Consider the following 25,669-nt stretch of genomic DNA (forward strand, 5'->3'; position numbering starts at 1 on the left):
TCATGGACACCTCTGAAACTGATAAAGAAACGGTTTCTTTAGCAGTTAAATATTTTGAACAGAATATTCAAAGGCCTTCCATGGAACCCTTTTAAGTCACTCTTCTGCAGACTCACTTTGTTTTTAAATTCATTACTATCCACAATGAGACATTTCTCAGATAGTCAACATTTTCAAATGGTTCTGTTTAGGTCATCCTGAGCTCATTCAATCTAAAGGAGATTATGAGCCTTATAGTCTCTGTTAAGGAGTGAAACTTATATAAGCAGTGAGTGCGTATCTTTGGTTGTTGGGCAAGGCAAGAAGAAATGCTGAAGAATCTAAATGCATTGATCCAATGTAGATTTCATATTCAATTGCAGTCAGATTTGCCTCAATTGATGAAAGAACCTATTGCTATTCACACTATATTTTAGAATACCAGAAAATGGCAATTCTGGAATTTTTCCACCAAAATTTCATTCCACTAAATAGGCTTATACTTCAGTGCCATTCAGAAAACAAGTCAAGTAATGGAATTTAGCATACTTAAGGCTTTTATTGAAGGCACTAGAAAAAAGGACATAATTATGGAATACAGTCAAATTCATATAATAAACATCTTTCCTACTCAAAGAGCTAAAAATGCATCCTACATTTTAGTTCTGTTCTCAGAATCAGATGAAAACCTTTAGATCACCATTTGTACATATTCTTGGAAATCCATTCTTTAATCAACCATATTAATAAACTGAAGGGTGGGGTGTTGAGAGTAGGCCTAGTGACAGTTGAGTGAGAAGGGAAATTTTGGCAGGAAAGGATTGAGAAAGTGGAGGGATAAAAAAGAAATGCTCCCCAACCCCACCTCCCTTTCAATTGCACTGCCAGATTTTTTTTTGTTTAAAAAGGGATGATTAAAATGCAATCTCATCAGAAATCCCATTATAGTGGTTACATTTGTTGTGAGTGCAAGCTGTATTTTTTTTCCAATTAAATGTCGAGGCATCCATCAAAAAGAACTCAATTAACCATTTCATTGGCTGCATAATTGGAAACAAACTCTTGTATGATTAATAGGCTGACTATTCGAAAGCAGGAAAGGCCCATCACAAATCCTACAAGTAATATGGAAATAAGCTCCCTGTGATTAAAAGCAGCTGTGACACCTTTGGGCTTCCCATATTGAACATGCAGAAATGATGGGGAGCACACACAGCACTGTTGCCCAGGGCTTTGGGGAAGGCTGCAATGTCGCAAATAAAGGAAGGCACAAAAGTTACATGCCACAGAGCTGGTACATCCAGGTGGAATCATCAGATCAAGAAAGAAGTTAGCCAGTCCAACATCATGCCCTGTGGGAAGCTATTCTAAGGCTGTTATCCTATAGGAAAAGATTTCTTGTATCTAGTTCCAAACGTTTTCTCAATATGAAAGGTATTTAGCTTCCTGGCACAAAAACGGTCTGGCTGTAAATCCATATAGTTAACAAACCAGGCCAGAGTTTGACTGCCCCAATGCCTCATTCCTCACCTGAAGCATTGTTCCCAAGCACCTCTAGGTGGTGCTAAAATACCAAACGTCAACCAAAGCAACCAATTAGGGGGGCTGGATGTCAAATCTTAGGATCTTAAAGGTGTTGGAGGCCTGAATAGAATGAGAGTCTCCTCCAAATCTCCTTTACTCCTGATTCAAATGGAGACAATCACTAAAGTTTGCGAGTGAGTTTGGAAAGATTTTATAACCAGCTTTAAGGCCTGGTTGTTTTTCAGTGGCACTTCTGGGCACAACAGGGCAAAACAGAAGACAGCAGGGGAGACAGAGGAGAAAAAAGAGAGATACTTGTCTGTCACCTGCTCTAAAGACCGCCATGATTAGGAAGACGCAAAAACCCAAATGAAAATTAATTATGATTTTCATTCAGTGCCAATGACAGCACATTATAGTACCGAGCAACAGGAAAAATTATTCCCTCCCATTTTGCATCAAAGAGGGTGCAATCGGGCTGCATGTAATTGTGTTTAATGAATGAAAACAAACAAAGGGAACAGCTGCTATTTATTAATCCCATTAAAAATCATAAAAGAAGCTCCTGAGAGCTGCAAACACACAGGCAGTACTTTTAGAGCAGACTATAGAGGCACATTCAACAGATGCCAGACAGTGGTTAACCAAAAAGACAAGGATTGGCAACTTCTTTTGCCTGCAGCTCATTAAGGCTGCACTTTCTAACCACGTAGCACTTGCCCTGCTAGCTATTGATTTCTGCTTTTAAGGCCTCGCTGATTTGTAAGACTAATGAAAGGGAATGTTGGAAGCTGGGAGACTAGCCTCAGGGCAGCAGCAGCTGCTGTGAAAAGGGTTGGAGGAACTGTTCTGTGAAGGTGCTGCCACCGCCTCTAGCTCCAGTTTTTGTGATGGCCCTTGATCTTATCCAGGTGGCAGGCAGGGTGCTGAAAGGCTGCAACTGTGCTGGCTGCTAGGTTCCTACTGATGACCCCTGTGACCTTCTATACAGTGCTTCACCCTTAAGGCAGGTCGGGGTTACACTTGGGTCAATTCATACAAAAGGTTTTCCTTGGCACGGCTGGTGCACACCTATGTTTCCCACACCTGGCTGGGACCCACTAAACCTTGCCCAGCTTAATCAAGGTACGATTAACAGGAAAGGTTACACGGAGTTTTATTTGTAACGGAGACTAATATTTATCTTTCTGGATTCCATTCAAAAGAATGATACTGCATAAAAACGTCATCAAAAAAGAACTGGTGTTCTTTCTGCACCAATTCAGAAAGCTCAAACTGCCCAAGGAGCTGCTAATACAGTTCTATAGAGGAATTATTAAGCCTATCATCTGCACCTCTGTAACTGTCTGGTTTGGTTCTGCAACCCAACAGGACAGACACAGACTTCAGAGAGTAATTAGGACTGCAGAAAAAACAAGTACTACCCACCTGCCTTCAATCGAGGACCTGTATACTGCACGAGTCAAAAAGCGGGCTGTGAAAATATTTACAGACCCCTCACATCCCAGACATAAACTGTTTCAACTCCTTCCCTCAAAACAATGCTATAGAGCACTGCACAACAGAACAACTAGACAGAAGGACAGGTTTTTCCCAAATGCCATCATTCTGCTAAACAACTAATTCCCTCAACACTGTCCAACTATTTATAAAGTCTGCACTACTATTACTGTTAATCTTCTCATCACTCCTTATCACCCATCCTCTCCCACTTGTGACTATATGACTGTAACTTTGTCGCTTGTATCCTTAAGATTTATATGGACTGTTTCCTAGTATGATTTGATTGCTTATTGTACCCTATGACTATCATTAAGTGTTGTACCTTATTCTTGACTCTTGACAAATGTATCTTTTCTTTTAGGTATACTGAGAGCATTTGCACCAAAACAAATTCCTTGTGTGTCCAACCACACTTGGCCAATAAAGAATTCTATTCTATTCTATTCTATTCTATTCTATTCTATTCTATTCTATTCTATTCTATTCTATTCTATTCTATTCTATTCTATTCCTCCATTTATTTATTTAATATATATGTACTGTCTGTCTCACTATCCAAAGCAACTAGGGGCAGTTTACAATACAATATAAAAGCCTATTAAAATTACAAGTGCTAAATAAATAAATTCCTTTGCAGAAAGCAATAGTAAAAAAGGGGGACCCTTCGGGAAGCAGTTCACCCCATCACAACTGGGTGGGCAGAGTCTTTGTGGTTTTTTTTACTGTTGAAGGATATTCCAGAGTGCCCCTACTAAGAGGTTTTGATGAATCCACTACTTGGTTAAAATCTAAAGCCTGCAAGGGCCTTCAGGAATAACAAAAATTGGCCAACTCACAGGGGTTCTTCAGGATCACACTGTCTTTTGGGTGGACTCTTGAGGAATGAAAATATCTTTTGAAAGACAGCCTTAATTCAGGAAATCTCTCGTTCAACCCATATTCCTCGTTATTAATAGGAGTTGTGATAAATGGAGCTTCTTATCCTATCTGTAAGAGATGCTTTTCTCTTTTATGCATTGCAACCAGCACTTCGGAATGGATAATTATTAAAATTGATTTAAATATTAAAAATTTTGTATTATTATCATCATCATCATCATCATCATCATCATCATCATCCTTCTACTTGCAGCTCAGGAAGAAAAGTTGTAGATCTGCATAAAAAAATCTCATTAATTTGGAATGTCAAATAATTCTGTCTGTATTTCTCTAGAAATAGTTCTATATCTTTTATCTCTAATATCTTGTTCATAGGAAATCTAAAAGAACTCTAGTAACTGAATCTAGTTTAGTTAATCTAGTGACTATTAATCATTAATATGCAATGCCAATAAAAGTCTGGCAAGTGAATTTATTTTTACGGGATAAAAACAATAGGAAATTGGAATGTTCCCCGCAGCATTATATTATACCACAGAGGGAACTCTGCTGACTTGAAATAGATCTCTGAATTGCATATTCAAAGAAACTCTGTTCTGCAAAATGCAAGTTATCACTGAGAAATACAAGAATCCAACTGAAGATCACGTCTACAAAGAAACAATAATATTCAGTTAACTGACATGCGGCATTAATGTTACTCTTTTCACCATCCATCCAAATGCAGGTGTCATTCAGAAACAATACTTTCAGAATTTCCAATATGCGAAACACTTTATATTTAAATAGAATATTTAAACACAGAGTAACATTATTCAAAACATGGGTAGGCAATGTATTTTATAGTGGTCTTACTTGGAATATTAACAAGCATGTCACAGGCACTCCTACCAAAATGGATGTACAAATGTGCTTTCCTATTCACAAATAATGGGCACATCAATCACATAATAACCATTCTCCAGACTGTGAATAGGTGAGATTGCTCCCTGCCAACCTCTCTAATCCCCCGGGGTGCTCCCTATTACCCCAGTTTTCCTTCCCTTCCTTTTCCTTTCTGGCAGGTGGCCATAGTTCCAGCACAGAGCTGCGACCACCCACCATTTTTATTGTTTAATAGTCCTAAACTTTAGTGAGACTCAAAAGATTTTTGGAAATAAAAATGAGACAGATTTTGGTGGCATGCTAGCTTTCTATTAAAAGCAAAGTATCTGTGAGTACAAAGGGAAGTGGAGATATATACATACATACATACATACATACATACATACATACATACATACATACATACGTATCCGAAGTAACTTATCAAATAAATGACTAAAGATCAGACAAGGTTCCTAAAAATTTAAACTTAAGCTATTTGTTGTTGGTGGTGGTGCTTTCAAGTCAGTTTTGATTCCCAGCAATAGCCTGGACTAATCCCTGAAATGTTCTTGTCAACTTTTTTCGAAGTGGTTTGCTACTGCCTTCTTCTTAGGACTGAGAAAAAGACTAGCCCAAGGTCACCAGAAAAAAAGAACAGAATAACAGAGTTGGAAGGAGGTCTTCTAGTCTAAACCCTTGCTCAAGGAGGAGTCCCGATACCATTTCAGCAAATGGCTGTCCAATCTCTTTTTAAAAGCCTCCAGTGATGGAGCACCAACAACCTCTGAAGGCAAGCCATTCCATTGGCAAGTGGAAATTTGCCATGGGGCAGGAGATCTCAGCTGTCTACAGAGCTTACTGGAGTGCAGAAACCTCTAAGAAACCTTAATCTCTGTTCACACTTATGTGAACAGGCCACTTTCTTTACTGGCTGTTGAAGGGAACAATTTTGGAGCCTTGCCCAGATAACAATGCAAAAATGTTTGACAAATGCTTTCATTATCTTATATAAGCAACCAATTCCCTTCCCCCAGCTCTCAACATCTTTCTGTTGGGCAATAAAATCCATATAACACTCTCTCTCTCTCTCTCTCTCTCTCTCTCTCTCTCTCTCTCTCTCTCTCTCTCTCTTTTTATATATATATATATATATATATATATATATATATATATATATATATTAGCATCATATATTTTATTGCTTTAATAAAGGATTGTAGAAATGTGTTCAACACTACTTTCTGCTGTTCATACCAATTACAGTAGATACGTTTTTAACCACTCTTAAAACTTTATAGGCTTATTGAAGTGACTCTCTTGTGATAGTAAATGCCACCCCCACCTAAAAATGATAAATAAGGTAATTTGTACATGGGCTCATTGAAATGACCCAGAATAGCTGACAGGGAACACATTCATTTAGAGAGTTAAGTGCTTCAGGTTTAAGTTGATAGATATTCTCTTTTTGTCTCCTATTTGATTACTTCATGATATGTGTTCACTTTTGCTGCTTCCATTCTTATTGGCCCATTATTTATCTGCTGTTGTGATCCACCCCACCCTTGTATTTTGGAAAAGTGTTGTTTTGTTATAAAAGGGAGTGATCTGCGTTTGTTACTTTAAGCAATTTGTATCAAAACAGAAGAAAGGGTTAATGATAATAGGCAGATAAAAATACCTCAAGGCATATCAAAACTTTAGAAAAGAAACAAGGTGTCCTCTCTTTGTAAAGCAAATGCAGGATTTAAAAGAGCTTCAATAGAAGGTCTTTGTAGGTGGCAACATTTTGTAGGTGGCTTGGGCTTGTAGGGCCTGGTTAGTTCTCGGATAGAGATATTCATGGAACCCAGGATTGTTGGTTATGTGAAATAAAAAGAAAGGAGTTTCTTAAAAATATGTGCATACGTCATTATGATTCAGAAGGCTAATATCATCATCACCATCAATACTGATGGAGAGAAATTAGAAGAACGACTACTTGACAAATGTTCTTATCTCATCCATCTATGTCAGAGTTGATAGGATCAGGAGAAAGAGTGAGATTGAGAAGAATCGGTATCTTTGGGAGAGTTTAATATCCCGTTTCAATAATTTGGTGCAATTGGTTCCTCTACTATTCTAGTATCTCAACAAATGGATAATTGAATCACATCTTTTTAATGATGAGTAGAATAGAATAGAATAGAATAGAATAGAATAGAATAGAATAGAATAGAATACCTTTATTGTCATTGCATTCCACAAATACAATGAAATTTGAAAGCTACTCCAGCACAGTACCCCAAACATCACATCACAATCACACCACAGAGTATTTAATAATAAATAATAATAATAATAATAATAATAATAATAATAATAATAATAATAATAATAATAATAATAATAATAAACCTAGTCTAAAAGCTATCTAAAACATTTAGTAAGTTAAATAGTTTAAAAATGCCACTATATAAATAGTCTAAATCACAAATGTACTGTTTGATTCAAGACAATTATTGCCTTGGAAAAGAAACTGTTTCTCAGTCTATTAGTCCTCATTTTAAGACACCTATAATGTCTCCCTGATAGTAACAGTTTGAAATATGAATGACCAGGATGAGAACAGTCGGTGGAGATTTTTAGTGCTCTAGAGTGGAGTCTGGTCTTCGCAATCTCTTCCAAAGAAGAACGAGAGCAACCGATGATTTTTTTGTGCTGTGTTTATAACTCTTTGGAGCATCTTCTTATCCACTACAGAGCATCCAGCATACCACACCGTTTACATAGTATGCCAAAATGCTATCGATGGTAGAATGGTAAAAAGTAGCTATCTGTTCAGGAAGACAAAATCCCTTTCAGTTTAAAGTGGGACAAAGCCCAGATAGGTTTTCTATCTACATAATAGAAATGATATGTACAACCGTGATATTTTGTAAGTAACTGCCTAGATCAACCTTTAATAACTGATTTTGGGACATCATTATAATGTACATATTTGTGTTTGTTTATTGTGTATCATATATTATACACATTACAGATAATTTTTAAAATATATTTTAAAAATATATTTTTAAAAATGGAGCTACTTTTATATTTTTATGGAAATGCTGCAGTACACTCAATAGTGGGTGCTCATAGCTGACTGCAACTATTAACACATGATATGATGAGTTTACAGTGAGATAAAAGCAGCCCCACTCTGAATTTCTTTTCATGGATCAAAAGAAAGAGGGGAAAAACCAGAGATAAATAGTTATATTAAGGTATGTCTAAGAGTTCTGATATACCTTACCTCATCCTTGTATTTAGTAATGTATGAGTAGATCTCATGCAGGGCACTCATGCTGTTGAATTGGCTCAAGTGTAACCGTGACTGCTCTGCCAAATAGGCACTCATGTCCTGATCGCTGATTGCTGGCATTTTAGCTATATCTGCATAATATCTGTAAGTGAGAAGGAGGAAAAATAAATCACGCTGTTGAAAATAAAGATGTTCAATAGCAGGTAGGAAACAAACTGAGGATAAATCTGGAAAATGCCATAAACTTAATTAACAAGTCTTCAGATTAAATGTAATAAATCTATTCATTACAATGAAGCAATTGTAATGTACATAGCACATTTTGCCATTTCATAGTGTTCTGCCTGCCAAATGACTCTTCATTTTGTGTTCAAGTAACCAGACTAGCCCTCTTAAGCCCTCACAGACAGGGTATACAGGGTCTCTCTTTACATCTTAAGACTGAGGGGATGAGGCAGTGTCCAAGCTCCTTGTGTGAGTTGAAATAGTAGGACTTGAGAAACAGCTTTAAAGGGGTGCTGTGATCATTGGAGGTAAACCATTTATTGAGATCTTCTTCCCCCCACTCCCCAAACAAAAGACGCTTGAGTGCAAGAGATTGGGGGAAAGATCCAATCTTTCTGCAGAAACAGAAATGCTAGGGTAATCTTAAATAGGGATTTGGAGTGCTTGATACTGTTACACCTGACTTACAAACACAAAGCAAAACACAGAAGGATTACTGAGGGAAAACAACTTGGGCTATAAGTTGTCTTGTCTACATTTGTTGTTGGAGATAGACCTGAATTGTTCCAAAATCATGGTGAGGCATGTCAAGCAGAATCACAGATCAGTAGTTGGACGCTCCTATGAGGAGAACTTAATGGAGCTCAGCAGAGCAGCAGAAAGTGACATATCTGGATATTGTGTTTTATAATCCTATATTTATTTATTAGAAAGTTTGTTACCGAATTATAATGATGACTGCTGTTATGGAAGAAATGGGCTTCACTTAGGAAAGCAAGATAGAAGCCCATTTCTTCCATAACAGCAGTCATCATTATCTAGCATTTATAGCATAATTTATAATTATACATACATCAGCTCCCAGAATATAAATATGCCACATAAAAGATTCATGTTTTAAAAGTCTAGCAATGTGGGAAACATCCTAACGGCAATATTATATCTAAAATACCACCATAATGTATAATATTGGCTAATATTAAAAATAGCCAACTAAGCAAGCAGCAAATAGTATTGAATATCAAGGCGATGAGTGTGCTTTAGATCTCTCTCTGCTAATCATTAAAGCAGCCCCCACTTTCTTTAGGTTTTGCCCAAGCCAAAAAAAAAAAGCAATGTTGCTGCTTTAAGATGTTAAACCAGGATCCCCAACCTTTTTGACGCCGCATGCCCGGCACCGGCATCAGCTGGGCGCCAGCGCCGGCTCCGGCATCAACTGGGCGCCGCCATCTTTTCGAAAAAGTGCTTCCGGTGACCTCAACGGAAGCACTTTTTCATTGAAAAGATGGTGGCGCCATGCGCTCGGTGAGCTTTTCGGTAGAAATGGCTTTCTACCCGAAAAGCTCACCGAGCGCGCCGCCATCTTTGATGAAAAGCTTCCGTGAGCTTTCTACCCGAAAAGCTCACCGAAGCACTTTTTACCAAAAGATGGCGCGCCAGCAACCAGCTGCCAGCGCCCGGTAAGAGTTGTTCCGCTGACGGTATCGGTCCGCGGACCGGCGGTTGGGGACCCCTGTGTTAAACCATTAAAGTTGTATTAACTTTAAAGGATCAATTCTTTAAAGCTGTTGCACTTTTTCCCAGCTCTCAAAGAAGAGAGCTACTGTTTAATAACTCGTACAAAAGTGATTGCACAAGATTTGGAAGTTTTTTTCCTCATCATTTTCAAAGTGTGCAGAATCTCATTATTTTTTTAAAGAAAACCTTAAGATGGTATAATTTGCTGTATGCAAAAGACTGTGTCATAAAATATTGTTTGCATTAAGGCTAGCAACTGAAAAGATAATGAAAATATAGAGGTTTTGTCCCAGATGTCCTTACCTTGAGATGCTGGCATGAAAAAGGAAGGTGTAACCCCCCCTCCCCCAACAATATTAGTGAAGTTTCTGGGTATAGGAGAATCAGGGAGGTGCCCTTAAAGAACAAATCTAGATAGGCTATTAAGAAAACATCAGGTACAGTACAGAATAAACTTAGGTTAAGTCCAGAGAGAATTGAAGGGTATTACAAAGAGACCCAGACTATCCCATCTCTGGTTCCCTAGGGTCTAAGAGGGAAGGAAGGAAGGGAAAACTTAGTCAAGATTCTGTTACTAAAGCTTATCACAGTGAAATATAATTCTATGGAATCAGTTTTCTGGTCTGTCCATCTTGTAGGGCTATTCACTACCATGAATAAACAAGATAAAAATAATGCTTATAAAACTAATGCAATATCCATCTCCCCTAACCATCAGGATAATAAGTTGTCAAAACAGTTTGAATTAAAGCTCAGGCACAAATGTAATCTCTAAGTCAAGAACCGGGTATTTAAAATATGATTTGCACAATATACCAATTCTAACTAATGTGTGTGTGTGTGTGTGTGTGTGTGTGTGTGTGTGTGTACACAAACAGACACACAGTCAATTTGTTTAATAAAATAGTTCTATTTATAAATAGAGAGTCTTATTCATCCTGTGTTTCATTATCTATTTTTTCATCTTTATTAGCAGCAGTGGAAAAAAAACTTCTGATTTTACTTAAGACATCAGCAGGGTAATGATGTCATTAGCAAATACAATTTTCACAAAACAGCACCAGCTACTGAATCTTTTCAATGTGTGAGTCTCTACCCCAATAGTACACAATAATTAATAAACCAAACATACTTGAAATTGATCAGAATCTCCCCGGTAAAACCCATGAAAACGAAAAACTCTTATCTGTATTACTCAACACAATGTGATTGTATTATTTTCAGTTTGGATATAATCCAGGCTTTAAATTCCATTGGCAAAGAGATTTTGCTTTGCTAATCCTCCTGCAAATGGATTGCTTTACTAGTAGAAATATCCTCAAAACATTGAAGATGGAAAGAGAAAAGGGAGGAAGTTATTTTTATTTTTGGGAGTGCCTCCTTATTCACTACTCCCAAATTCCCCAACCCAGTTCCACCAATCCTTAAATGCAATTTGTAGGAGACTTGGATCTAATAATGGTTGCAAGAGAAACATCATTCTTTGTCTTGTTCAACTACTGAAAAGCTCAGCTGATAGAAGAAATACTTCACTGAGGTTCCCCACACCTCAATTAGATGTTTATGCTGGATCCAACCTAATAGAAACAGCTGCCATCGTGAAATCTATATGCTATATTACTTTATTCATTAGAAAGGTCTGAAAGGAATTGGCAATTCTTAGGAAAAAAAACGGATCACTTGCAATTGTTCCGAAGAACCATTTTTCCTCCTCTAACTCAGGGAACCACCCCAAACATTCTAGAACTGCCACACCTTTGTTCTTTTTGCAAACCTACTTTCTCTACAGCTGCAGTTACTCACCTTTCTACCCAGCTCTTATAGTTAGGGATGTCCTTGGCATACAGTAGTTTATTGGAGGGAGAGTCTTTCCCTAGTTTGTGCTCAGAAGTTGAGCAGGAGTCCATGAATGTCTGAGCCACCACTGATAGGCAGGCATCAGTAATACTGTTCTTATGAATGTCAAACACAAATTGTGGGTTCTTAATCACATTCACCCAAAAACGCAGAGGTAGACTGCAAAGGAGAAGAAAAGAAGAGATTATTCTTAGTAGCTTCAAGTAGGGCTCTTGGCAAAAAAACTTTACTTGGTTAAAATCTATCACAGTAAGGGGGGCAGGGGTTGTCCCGAAATCTAAACAGGTGATAATAACTCTGATGCATCGTTTGCCAGCTACATAGCTATCTCACTGAAGGGTGGGTATATGATATATGGTGCAGCTGTATATGAACATATTTTTAAATGTTTTATATGTGGATATAAATGATTTTAAGGGCATATGGCATTTGAAAACTAACAGTAAATATCAGAAATATTTCTATCATGAGACTTGTTTTAAATATCCAAAATTGTGCCTGGTAAATTCTATTATTTTTGACATAGAATAGAGCATTTGTCAAAGTCATTCATGCTGACCTTGGGGTTTTATCAGTACTTGTCAACATTTCTATCATTTCCCTATGCTCTTCTTAAACCCTTTGAAATTATTGTTACATTTCAGGGTTCACCAAGTTTTCTGCCCTTTATTAAATCCCTATATTTGTATTAGCCCTTGGAGACTAAATTCTATTAAGAAATGAGAACTATAATTAAAGGAAAAGCAACTTCTTGATCTTCCTCAACTCAGCATTAATTTATCTTTTAACTGAGGCAACCAGCACAATGCAATTGGCTATGCTGTTTCTGCAAATTACCCATGTCTATTTTCACAAAGCAATGTTACTGAGGCAGAAGGGCTATCATATTACTTTTTCCTGTTATATTGGCTAGGTTGGGAAAAAAAACAAAGAACTGGGAAAACTCAAACTAATTTACTTGAGGGAAGATGGGATGACCAAGTTTCAAAGCATAACACAAAGAATCTCAGGAATACTATCTTAATTTTTAACTGGAAAATTTTCACTGGAAATTTTTCTCACTGGAAACATTTCTGTATATCAGGAAAATTCATAGAAACTTTCCCATGACTTCTAGGGTGAGGATTTTTTGTGTAAAATAATTCCATTGTCTGATCTCTCCTACCCTACCATAAAATCTGAATTATCTCAATGAAAATTAGGCCCTTGCTTTTCATAACTGTTTTTTGTCTCAACTGCTAAACTCCCACAAATCATATAACCCTATGTCTTTTAATTTCAGAGAGCCCTCTCTTGAAATGTACTCTATCCACTGAATTAGCAGTGCAAAACAAGCAAGGGCATTAGTATGCTGGAGCCTGCCTGCCTCCCTGGGCTCTGTGGAGTTGCATCATTGGGATTCTTTCCCTACCCCGTTTTTCCTCCCAGAGCAGCTATTTCCTTTAATATAGAAAGCCGAGTGATAAATCAGTTCCAAATGTTTCCATGCTCTCATAACTCCATTTAAAAACGTTTCTTTTCCTGCCTTGCTAATTACTGACAGTTACTGAACTACAAAAGCAATTTGCTTGCTATTTAACAAAAACCAGAGATCAGAGTGTATATTCCTATCCCCAGTAATAGTGAAAGGAGCTGAGAGATCAAATCAGGAAGGCAGCAGAAGAAGAGAAAAGTGTCTGCCACTTTTTACTATTCACTGAGCACGTTAATCCCCAATAGCACAAAATAAGTAGCGAGATGGAGTTTAAGGCTATGCAAATCAGCATGCAGAGAATAACTTCCCTATCACATTTGAAGGTAAATGTGGAATACAGTTCACCAGCAAATTGATAACTGGCTATATAAACAAAAATGCTGCATACAAGATTTTTAACTGCTCTCCTGTAGCTGCTGCTTTTATTGTTTATTAAGACTCTGAATCGCTTCAAATTCAAAGATTAAGAGGTGCTTTGAAGCGTGCAAAGGTCTGAATGCAGCACCTGTTTGCAGCTCATTTCAGTAGCTGCCCTGTTTTCTGGCATGGTGTGTCTGCACCTCCGAGGCAGCCATGCCATTCCCCGCTCCCCAAAGGTTAGAATTTCTCCAGCACACCGAACATCTTTTTGCCTTGAATCAGTACTGTGCCACACTATTATTTTACTGATCTCTTAATGATTATGTTTCCATTATTGGATCCACATTATTATTCCGGGTTTTATATTGTGATTTTAGTGATTTATAAATTCATTTGGAAAACACTGGTTTTCAGGGGGGCTTCAAAGTATTTGTCCAAGCAAGATAATGTCCCTGTAATATAAACTTACAGAAATTTTATCCTGACAGATCTGTAATTTTTTATTTATTTATTTGATTTCTATAGCCTCCCATCTCAACAAGTGAATTAGATACAGGCTATATTGTAGCCTAATATAAATGCCTTTTTAAGTGAGTGTATATGTGAGGCTTCCTCTACACCAGAGAACAGAATAACACAAATGCTTTGAGGCTGCGCTTCCTTATGCAACTGAGGTAATTTTTTTTAAATCATCTGATCTATTTTTTGAAAATGCTGAAATTACAACAGGGCGGTTTACACTCTTTGAAAGAAACATCTTCCTTGTTAGCTACCCCTAACTTTTCACACACAAGCTGCAGCTTAGATAAGAAGCTGGCTTGCAGAAATAAACCATTGATCTTCCTAGCTAAACATTTATCTACACAATGACCCATCAGGTATCCACTCTGCCTCAGCTTGACCTTCAGAAGATGGGAAGACATCTTGGGATTTTCTGCAGTGCGAGTCATCTGCTTTATTGCTGCGCTACAGCATCTTCTTACCAGTTACTCTTCCAAGTGTGCCTGACATCATAGTCATTGATCTGGTGCTTATCAGCTTGTTCATCCAGGAAGTCAAACATGTACTTGATGGCCAGAGGCAAGGCACTCCCTCGGTGGGCTGTGCTGAAGATAGTTTCAAAAAGGTCATCCACAAACTTCTGCAAAGTTCCCTGGAACAAAAACAAAACAAAACAGGATATTTGTTCAGCATTACTTAACATATCATTCATGTACACAAGCAGAACAGCAACAATAGAATGAAGGCATTCTTTTTTTTTTCTTCTCAGAAGGGCTAAAATATTTCCCTGGTATTAAAACATGCTCTGAAATAAGAAACTGAAGTGTCACCAATGGATGAAATAAAACTGGCTTTTCATGGGCTATTGTAAAGGAATTTAGAACTGAACTTAGAGAAGGTATAAAAGAGTTATAAAGAGAGGAAGGAAGAAAGGCATTAAAAATAGGGGGAGCTTCAGTGGCACTGTTTGACTATCCTGCTGAGTTTTTACCCATGTCATATACATTTGTTTTATGCCTTGTTCATTCTCTACAAATCCTCAACTTAATGATTTAAATATGGTAGAGATATATGATTTTACAGAGAGCAATCCAAATTATTTCAGAGTTCTGGTTCAGTATTCAATTAACTGCAGGATCACTGCTTTTTTTTTCTTTTCATAATAGTTCCAAGCTGGCTTTCTGAGACAGTGATTTTTTATGAGGAAAGATAAGCCTATAATCCTCTCAGTTATTATCTCATGTAGGATCCAGCTATCGAAGTTTGAAAAACATACAACACATATAGTTAGAATAGTGGTTTAAAACTGTGGAAAGATTGTATAGGAGAGAGAAACTGTTATTGCAGACTTCTTTTACAGTCCCCATGAAACTGCAAAGACCATTTTGCTAAGAAATCTTGAATTTTGAAAGTGCTTTCAAAAACTGTGTCTTTCAACAGCCAGCAAATGCCTAAAATATATTCCTCTCCTTCAGGTTGAGGTAATCCACATATCTCCCTGTGAAAAGGGACTGCTTTTAGACTGAGAGAGAGGAAGAAAAATCCACGTTGGAATTCTGAAAATATTTGAGAGAGTGAGTACCCCTGCTTTCTCCCTCATGAAGAATCTGCTTTCTGATGGAATGTTCAAATTATGTGTCACCTGTATATTCAGATGCCTTGAATGATGTAAAGGAGGGAAGAAAAAAGAAAGAAAGAGGGAAGGAAGGAAGGAAGGAAGGAAGGAAGGAAGGAAGGAAGGAAGGAAGGAAGGAAGGAAGGAAGGAAGAAAGAAAGAAAGAAAGAAAGAAAGAAAGAAAGAAAGAAAGAAAGAAAGAAAGAAAGAAAGAAAGAAAGAAAGAAAGAAAGAAAAACAAAGAAAGAAAAACAAAAAAAGAAAGGAAGGAAGAAAAGCTTTCTACTACTTAGATTTTTTTGCTGCTCATAGAAGAAGCAAACAATACCCTGGAATGTTCAGGTTATATATACAAATATATATTATAAAACTGTACAAGTTAAACAATAGCAATCAGCAAACAGCATTCCTCTTGTAGATTACTATGATTTATGATTTGGCTAGGATAGATTCAGCTGAGCTGAATTTACCTTTGCAGTTACCGTGGGATTTTTCAGAATCTGACAACAGAGTACTATTTTGGTTTGTTCCAATACAAATTTTCTACTGACCGTTTGATTTACTTCAGGAATTAGTGTAGCAATTATATTGTGAGCAGTTTGGTGTTTGTGTCATAAGCCACTGGATTTTTAATATTCCTTCACGGGTTTTTGCTGATACGGAATATTGGTTAAATGAGGGCGTCCATCAAGTGCATGAACAATGAAACTGGATAAATCAATGATTATAGCACCTAGAGGCTGGAATCCCATCTTGCTTTTGATAATAGCTAGGGTGCAATACTCATCTTTGCAGATTTAGTGGGAGGGCTGATATAAAGGGAGGTGATGAGATCAAAGGAATCAGACTACTCATCATACCAGAGGCAGTAGAATCGCCAATCACCACTGAGAGAGTGTGATTGGCCCAAGATCACTGAGCTGGCTTTCATGGATAATGTGGGACTAGAACTCATGGATTCCCTCTTCCTAGGCTGGTACTTCAACTAATTTTCACCTCCTGGTTATGGATCAGGGTTGGAAGGAGAGACCGTCCCTAACCCAACAGCGGGAACATGGAATCATAGAACTGGAAGGGACTAAGAGGACATCAAGTTCAATCCTCCACACACTGCAAGATTCACTACACCCCATCCCCTAATAGATGGCAATTAGAATCTGGTGCAATGCATATAATACATATATAAGTATAAAAAACAAGGAGTATTTTATAAGTACGTATATAAAAAGGAGAACAGGATAGAGTTCATGATGAAATATTAAGATCTGTGGTGCAGTGGTTAGAATGCAGTACTGCAGGCTACTTCTGCTGACTCCCAGCTGCCTGCAATTTGGCAGTTCGAATCTCACCAGGCTCAAGGTGAGATCACTACCATGAGCCTGCCATTTTAGAGAAGAGGCAGGAAAAAAATGCAGGCATAAATAATGACACACGGGCATAAAGCAACTAAACCAACAATAGCCTGGTGCTATAATTTACTTGTTTTCTTAATCTTTCTGGCTTTCTTAAACACTTGTTTGTTTATAATTTCAATGTCTTAGACTAAGTCCCCTGTGCTGTATATAACTTGAATACATATTCCCCTGCATCCATTCATGCACTGATTTATTTGATTTGTATCCCTCCTTTGTGTGTGTGTGTGTGTGTGTGTGTGTGTGTGTGTGTGTGTGTGAGGTTAAGAGCCGTGGTGGGGAAGTAGTTAGAATGCAGCACTGCAAGCTACTTCTGCTGTCTGGCAGCTGCCAGCAGTTCGAGTTTCACCAGGCTCAAGGTTGACTCAGCCTTCCATCCTTCCAAGGTCGGTAAAATGGAGACTCGGATTGTTGGGGGCAATATGCTGATTCTGTAAACTGCTTAGGGAGGGCTGTAAAGCATTGTGAAGCTGCATATAAGTCTAAGTGATACTGCTATTAACAAACTTATAACACTATCCAAATCTCACAATGGACCTAGGAGCCATTTTGATTTACCTTAGTAGCTAACAGACGAGTCAAATATATTTCTGAGACCATCTTGCTGCCACGATCACCTTCTCGTTGATCCATGTGATCGTGATTCTTCACCAGATGCCATAGCTTGGTGCCACTCTCCAGGTCAGGTGTGATCATGGGGGTCCGGGAACGGAGACTGTCAGGGCTGCTAGCTGTCCGGAGCATACTCTCTGTGAGGAAACCACATATAATGGCAACTGCCTCTCCCTCCTCAGCTGACTCTTGGCCTCTGCTGTCCTCCCTCCACCTCACTTAACTTGCAGCATGGCCTGTCATACCATCAAAAAATATGATGTGTTTTGGGCTAACCTGTCAATTAAACTTCATTAACTAATTGGCCCTAGAAAAAAAGAGATTACTGACTTTTTTTTTTCATTGAAAGGATCTGATGAATAATGAAGGAAACTCATTATAGTTCAAGACCTATGGGTAGGTACTCTTCAATTCTAAATAAATGACTTTTTTTCCACAAATGAAGGCAAATATACATGTCCCAGATCCAATCTGGGTCAGTCATCAGGACCAGAGGTTTAGTGTGGTTTCAGACTCATGCTGGGAGCCCATCTTCAGGGAACTTCTCTCTATCTGAATCTTTCTGGAGGATGGGCTCCAGTACAAGGTCAAAAGCTGTGCAGACTAAAATTCTGGTCCCGACCAAGATTGGATCCTGCGACAATTTTTTTCTTCAGCAAATACTTTTAATACTTATAATAGATACCTTGCTTCTCTTAATCATGTACCAATAAGGCACATGAAAGCACAGTGGCTTTAAGAAAACACAGTGAAGAAATGCACATTTGGAAGAAAAACTAAACTCGATAAAGCAACCAGAGGCAAAGTCTTAACTGGAAGAAGCTAGTTGTAGATTTACTATAAAATGGGCCTACATCAATTTTGTCATACAAAACCAAGGAATTCATTAGAAGAGGCTTGACTGAAGCATGGTATCCTTTTTAGTCTGCTTTTTCTTAATTTAGGAAGACTTTCTTAATTCCCAGACTGCTAAAGAATTCTAGATAATAAACTGGCAAGGAAGTTTTCTCATTTACTCACCATATCTGCTGAGTGATTTTGTGAAAGTAGAGGAATTGGAAATGTTGTAGGCAGAGTTCTGCTTGGGCACCAGTGCCACAGATGAACCATCTGTTACCTGTAGAGAATATTACCAAAATTAAGACTGAAGATCCACAATCTCTACCTCTCTCACTCCAACCCACACTGAGCTCCCTACTAAAGATAGCTGAAATAAACAAGTTTAACTCCCTGTTCGGTGGATTCTCAGAGCCTCTCAGAAAATTTGAGAAGATGGACAGTTCATTCTCTTATAATGTAAACACAAACAGAAGAAAGCTTTCTTTTTCTTCTTAATAAAAAGCCATTTTCCATTCCTTGGGATTTCCAGATCTGACCTGAGTTTTATCTTTTTCAAAATCTGCCTGGCACAAAAATAGAACGCTTCCAGCTTTGTCTAGAATTTGTTCTTCTTTCATTCTTCCTTTGTTAAAGCATATTTATTCAATTGTTTGTGGTGGACAGATCAAAGACAAAGCACACAGGACAGCATATGGATTATCCCAGGCCTCGTCAGGAAGAATACAGAGAAAGAGAACAATCTTGCACATAATTTTAATGCTTCTTTTGTTAAACTTAAGAGCTAGAAGCTTTCTTTTCATTCTCTACAAATGCCTTTCCAAGATGTATAATTTCGTATTCTTGCTTGCTTTTCTTCTTACAAACATTACCAGGCTAGGTAACATCATCGGTGTACTGATGTTGTCTAGCCTGATAATGAAATGTCTGCAAGAAGAAAAGCAAACTCAGAGGACACAAAAAACCTAACGATACAATCTTGAGCTATGTATGTTCTTCCTTATTTAATACTCATCAAATGTACACACCAGGATCTAGCCTGGACTTTCATCCTATCTTCTCTCGCCAATACTAATTCAATAGTAAAATAAATAACAACAGCTGTTTTTTGTATCCATCTCTCATGTATGAGATAAATATACCTATCTTATTCAGATACATAGCATATTCAGATATCAGGTCTCTTCTGCCACCACTATGACAAAAACCCAAGGACAACCACACCTGGTAATGAGCTAGAGTGTTGAGTCTTTTCCAGTCATTGTCGATCTTTGTGGTGACATCTTCATCTTGAAGAATTATCCGAGCCATCCTGCCCTGCCGCCACTCTGCACCGATGGAAGAGAAGGGCATGGGGTCACTGGGGATCGTGCTCACTTTGGACAGATCACAGAATGAAAGGCATGGAGAGCATGTGAATGAGGCATGGCACAAGCCATTTTAAAAAGCCACACCCCACCGTAAACCCCATTACAGTCTCGCTGTAGTTAGCAAAAATTATGCTAGGAAAATCTGTTTGGGATCCAATGTAATAGGGCCATTTTCTCCTTGGTGTGACTTGGGCTTCCCACTCTTAGGAAGAAAGCAATGGCAAATCAATTCTGAAGTGATTGCCAAGAAAACTGGTTAACGGAAGTGAGACTTGACTCAAAACAACCCCCTGCCCACAAAACTTTAAATTATTCACCTTCGTAACCCATTTGGAGGAATCTTCAAGAATATCTCCAGCTTAATCAACAACCTTCTGCTTTTAATAAGTTTTACATAATCAGTGATCACAAGCATTGTTATCTCAACTACTGGAATTAAGTCAGTTCCCCTTCCCCCTGAAAATATTTAGTTCACTATTTTAGTCATATGAGATTACTGTTCTCATCATCTCTCAGATATTGCATCTTATTACTTCCTGTGATCATGAAGTTGTTTAAAATGCTAACATAGAATCAGCAATACATCATAATAACATTTTTATTTGAGAATGAAAAACGACTTTCCTTGCATACCAAATAACATCTGTCATGAAGGTTGCAAGTATGAGGGCTTCATTTTTGGAGCAAAGTTATTCAGGTGTGGAATATTGAATCACCTCTTGCCCATTTTTATGTCTTTAGCTTTTCCCCAAAGTTGGGATTATGGGCTTATTTTTGAGGGAAAGACTTTGGGCTGATAGATTTAAAAAAGGAGAATTTCTACCCAAACTGTGACTCCTTCTTGCTACTGGATCCAGTTCTAAATGACAAATCTGTTTCTTCACTTGTGAATTAAAGCAACATTTATCATTGCAGTCAAGGCACCAAATAGGTTTACCAAGTTTGGCTAATCTTCTTGCAAATTTTGCTATACAATGGGTCTAGCTTCCATATGTGAGTCATTTTAAACTACTAATGTTCTATTTCCATTATTTTTGCTAAGGACTCAACTGAAAGGATATCATCATCACCATCCTCATCCTCATTTGTATTCTATTTGATGACTGAATCACACAAAATAAAATCTATTTCTTATAGGTGATTTATCATTAACATATTTGATGATATTGTCACTAGTATGCATATTTTGATCCTTAATTCTTAGAGAGCTCAATTCTATTCATAGTTTGCTAAGAAAATACTAGGGATGTGCAAAATGGTAAGAGACCTTTTCAGAGAATTCCAGAATGTTCTATTTTTTTCTGAATAATGGTGAACCTTTTCTAGACAATGCCCTCTTGGAGATGATTCAGTAGTTTGGGAAGTAAATCCTTCTCTGCTACAGCATCAGCCTTCTGGAACAGCATCATTTTCACAATTTGCCTGACTCCCACACCCAATTCTACTTGCCTTCAAGAAAGTCCCCAAAACATGACTCATTCTTCAGATATTGACACAGGGGCCCTACAGGTCAAGAGACATGGAGGGATTGGTTTTCTTCATTGTTCACTCTGACTATTTTTTATATAAAAATTTCTTTTTCATTTTTTAACTCTGTGAAGCTACAGTTACAGAAAAGGCACTTTTGGGCAGCCTAGAAATTGGGTGGATAGGAAAACAAACAAACAAACAATCTTCTAGAAAACCATACCAATTTGTTGCTTTTGCATACTTCCCTATTCTTCCTCATATAAAGCATATCCATTTATCAAAATACTATCTGTTCAGCTTCCAATAAATAAATAAATAACCAACTCTGTCCCTTTTCAGCCTTTGCCTATTCCCTTGAGTCATTAGTTTGAAACTGCCATCAAGTTTGAGTTTTAAAACATGGCCTTAGAACATGCAGGGAGGTTTACAGATTTACAGATAATCAGAGTTGGAAGGGACCTTGTAGGTCATCTAGTCCAACCCCCCCATCCAAGCGGGAGACCCTACACCATTTCTGACAAATGGCAGTCCAATCTCTTCTTGAAAGCCTCAACTGATGGCGCTCCCACAACTTCCGAGGGCAAGCTGTTCCATTGGTTGATTGTTCTCACTGTCAGAAAGTTTCTCCTTGTTTCCAGCTTAAATCTCTCCTTGTTCAGTTTCCATCCATTATTCCTTGTCTGGCCTATAGGAGCTTTAGAAAATAGCTTGACCCCTTCCTCCCTGTGGCAGCCCCTCAAATATTGGAAGACTGCTATCACGTCTCCCCTGGTCCTTCTCTTTACTAGATTAGCCAAGTCCAGTTCCTGCAACCATTTCGTTGGTATGTTTTAGCTTCCAGTCCCCTAATCATCCTGGTTGCTCTCCTCTGTACTATTTCTAGAGTCTCAACATCTTTTTTATAATGTGGTGACCAAAACTGGATGCAGTACTCTAGGTGTGGTCTTACTAAGGCTTTATAGAGTGGTATTAGTACTTCCCTTGATCTTGATTGTATCCCTCTGTTAATACAATTTAGGATTGCATTAGCTTTTTTGGCAGCGGCTGCACACTGCTGGCTCATATTTAGATGGTTGTCCACTAAGACTCCAAGATCCCTCTCACAGTTACTGCTATTGAGACTGGTTTCACCCAGTCTATATGTGTTTTTCTTGCCTAAGTGTAGGACTTTACTTTTCTCTATATTGAGGTATCTATCAACAAGTATAGGAGGTCATGTGTGAAGAGAACTGTGGGAAAAAGAAACCAGAATGGCTACATTTATACACACAGGTGGCAAAGAAAAAAAGTAGCTTCTGAAGCAGCCACATGAGCCTGGAAAAGCATGCAGCTCCTTTAATGAAGTAAAAATGATTATTTTAAAGCATCTTTTTATTGGAATTTTATAGCCCTAATGTCATAATTATATGAATCCATTGTTTATCCTAACTACACAAGAAGCCATAGCTTACCCAGGTCCATGTCTCCTGCTTTGGGTCTTTGGGAATATGGAACACCTTTGTACACAGCATCCAACAACTTTTCCTTCACTTGTGTGATGGTATCACAATTTAGGACCTTGACTGGAATTTCAGGAGCGTTTTCATTTTCAGGATTCACACAGTTTAATGTCTATATAAAAGGAAAGGATGAAAAAGCTTAACTACCTTCTTCCTTTTTTTCATGATTGTTTTAGTTTTAAACATTTTTTGTAATATGAAAACTTGGTTTTGTAGGGCATCATGCAAATTTCAAAAATAAAATAAAATATAAATACATTTGTGTACAGGAATGCTCTGCATAACATTACAGCTTTCCTCAGATGAAATGGATGACAAGAAGGGGCATCATTAAGCTGTCTTTACGCCTCACTCCACTCTAATTAGGAAGGAAATCTGAGGGAGAAGCTTGTTGCAGAATGTACTCATTTGAAAATAACAGGGAAAATCATAGCTGCCATAGATCACCTGGTTGCAGCAGAAAGTTCAAAGTCCAACTTTAAGCATCTCTTAATAGGAGAATCTCCAGTCTAAAAGCCTGAAGTAATGAGTCAACTATACTAGAATGTGCAGGCCAATGACCTGACTTAGTAAAAGGCAGATGTGTACACTTCAATATCTAGCCATGAATGATGCATACGCTATTTAAACCTAGCATATCTATTTGTCATGGTTCACATTCCTGAAGAAGGAAATAGTTACTAGGCTTCTTAGATGTGGCACAAAGGAAGAGGTTTTCCCTCCCTTTGATTTAGGAAGAAAATTAATATTAATATCAGAAAAGAACTCTTATTTATAGCCCACTGAGGCTTTAAAGAATGCTGTGTGTCTGTATTTTAATGCCAATTTTTCTTTTCTTTCAAGGATTCAGACCATAAGAGAGAGAGAGAGCTCTTTTGGGGGTCCTCCATAATCTTTTAAAATAGGAAGAGGTGCTAAGAGAAAATTTTTTAAGAAACACTGGACTACTCGATCAAACGTTTAGAGAATATTCTCGCCTCTCATTCTATATTACCTCCTTCTCTTATTATTGGTCTTGATGACAACAACTACTTTGTTGTTCCATCATCAGAGTATCATCAGAAGGGCTAACTCAGAGGATGAAGAATCTATCCTAGTTAAATTCCCACTGTTACTAACCAACATTTTGTAGTCAATTTGTTGCCGGATGAGCTTGTCTTCACTTAGGGAATAGCGGGCTTCTCCAGTGATGGCATCTATAGGCCCCTTCTCCATCTGCTGTTTGATGGCACAATACAACATGAACAGAGGTTCACCTGCACATTCCTGAAGAAAGGATGAAGAGAAAGAAGGGCAGTCAATATAAAATTATGCTTTATTTCCAAAATACCTTGCATAGGTATGTAGGAGAAATACCGCCGTTGCTATTCTTGTCTCTTAGAAGAATTTGCATCAAAGGCTGGTTTTGTTAGTCATTACATCATGCTTCAATTAAATGATTATTTTACAGGATGCTTGCTGCAGGATAAAAAGTATGCACACAGAAATGACTGGGATTAAGCAAGGTCAGGATGTGGTTGATTATTAATTCAATACTGTATTGTCTCCAAAAGTAGCTCTATTTGCTTTGGTAAGGTTTCTTTTGTTAATCACTCATCCAAAATTTATTTAGTCTAAACTTTTAAAAAGAAAAAAGTATCTTTACAATATTTGCAATATGCAATTCCTGACTTGACAGGAGAGTGAGTGAGTGAGAGTGAGTGTGTGTGTGTGTGTGTGTGTGTGTGTGTGTGTGTGAGAGAGAGAGAGAGAAAGAGAAAGAGAGAGAGAGAGAGAGCGCCAAGAAATACTTTACAAAAAGGCAGTGAAAAATATGTATGTAAACAAGAGTTTCAAAAATTTCACTGAGCTCCACAGATCGTAACTTAATAATGGCAAACCAAGCTAAGGATTCAATATTTTAAGTTCAAATGAAAGCCCTTTCAGAAAATTTGATTTAACAAAAGATTTAAGTGAAGAGCAATACACAATTATTTGAAGGCTATATTTTCTGTGGCATCTTTACAACTAAAATCCTTAGAGAACCTAGGAAGCATCATTTCTGGCACAGACTCTATTATTTCTAGAGCTTTAAAGATGGCAGCCCAAACCTGGCCTGGTTTTGAAAGCACATTAAGAGCCTCACTCCTGAGCCTCTTAAAGAGGCAATAGATTTTTTTTTTTAAATAAAAGCGATAAGATTGATTGAACAACCCCTGAATTTTTTGTATAAGTGTAGATAGTATACTACACATATTCTAAGTCAGGGGTCTCTAACCTTGGCAACTTTAAGACCTGTGGATTTCAACTCCCAATTCTGGGAGTTGAAGTCCACAAATCTTAAAGTTGCCAAGGTTGGAGACCCCTGTTCTAAGCAATATAGATTACACAAGGCATATATAGGAAATAAGAACTTTGCTAGGACAATGACAAGAGCCCAATCAATCCTCAGCCAATCAGCACCTCAGTCAGAACTTGTTCCTTAAGATAAGAACAGAAGCCATCAGATCATTCTCTATTTTTTCACACTACAGTTGCAATCTCTAGACAAAATAATTAAGCAATGCAGATTTACTTCTAGTTTGTTTCTTAAATATTTTATTGCTAGAAGCTAGGAGACAAACTTGCAGCTCCAATATTTCCTCCAAATTTCTCAACTCAACAGTGAATTTCCCCACTCCAATATCCTACATTAATCTGTATTTCAATTAACTTCTGTAAATTTCTTTTATTCCTTAAATGTTTTTAGTCGTGCTGCTAGATTCCATATTTGATAGTAATGAGGTCAACTAGACAATCATCTGATGGTTTGAAATAAATGCTTCCTGTTGTTTCCTCCATAGTTCTTAGTTCATTTCTTTAGGTGTCCTCTGCTGTTCTTATTATTATATAAAAAAGCAAATAC

General features: G+C 37.7%; 1 protein-coding gene across 7 annotated transcripts in view; it reads right to left on the minus strand.

Annotated features, from left to right (window-relative positions):
* The window catches only part of PLXNA1 (plexin A1), a 403,477-nt gene that overhangs the window by 10,695 nt on the left and 367,113 nt on the right, over positions 1–25,669 (minus strand). For 5 of the 7 annotated variants that reach the window (XM_087954678.1, XM_087954681.1, XM_087954679.1 and 2 more), the window contains exons 24-31: positions 23,905–24,051; positions 22,738–22,897; positions 19,671–19,822; positions 18,630–18,726; positions 17,556–17,746; positions 14,453–14,622; positions 11,582–11,794; positions 8,027–8,177 (exon numbers count right to left, since the gene is read on the minus strand). In XM_087954678.1, coding sequence (XP_087810804.1) covers positions 8,027–8,177; positions 11,582–11,794; positions 14,453–14,622; positions 17,556–17,746; positions 18,630–18,726; positions 19,671–19,822; positions 22,738–22,897; positions 23,905–24,051 — 1,281 coding nt within the window. The remainder of the gene's footprint in view (positions 1–8,026; positions 8,178–11,581; positions 11,795–14,452; positions 14,623–17,555; positions 17,747–18,629; positions 18,727–19,670; positions 19,823–22,737; positions 22,898–23,904; positions 24,052–25,669) is intronic. The other 2 variants (XM_087954683.1, XM_026678138.2) reach the window with 2 other exon arrangements.

The sequence above is a fragment of the Notechis scutatus genome, chromosome 2 (genome assembly GCF_049901735.1).
Source record: "Notechis scutatus isolate UNSWTSFEM ecotype Mainland chromosome 2, rNotScu1.2, whole genome shotgun sequence".
Taxonomy (NCBI): domain Eukaryota; kingdom Metazoa; phylum Chordata; class Lepidosauria; order Squamata; family Elapidae; genus Notechis; species Notechis scutatus.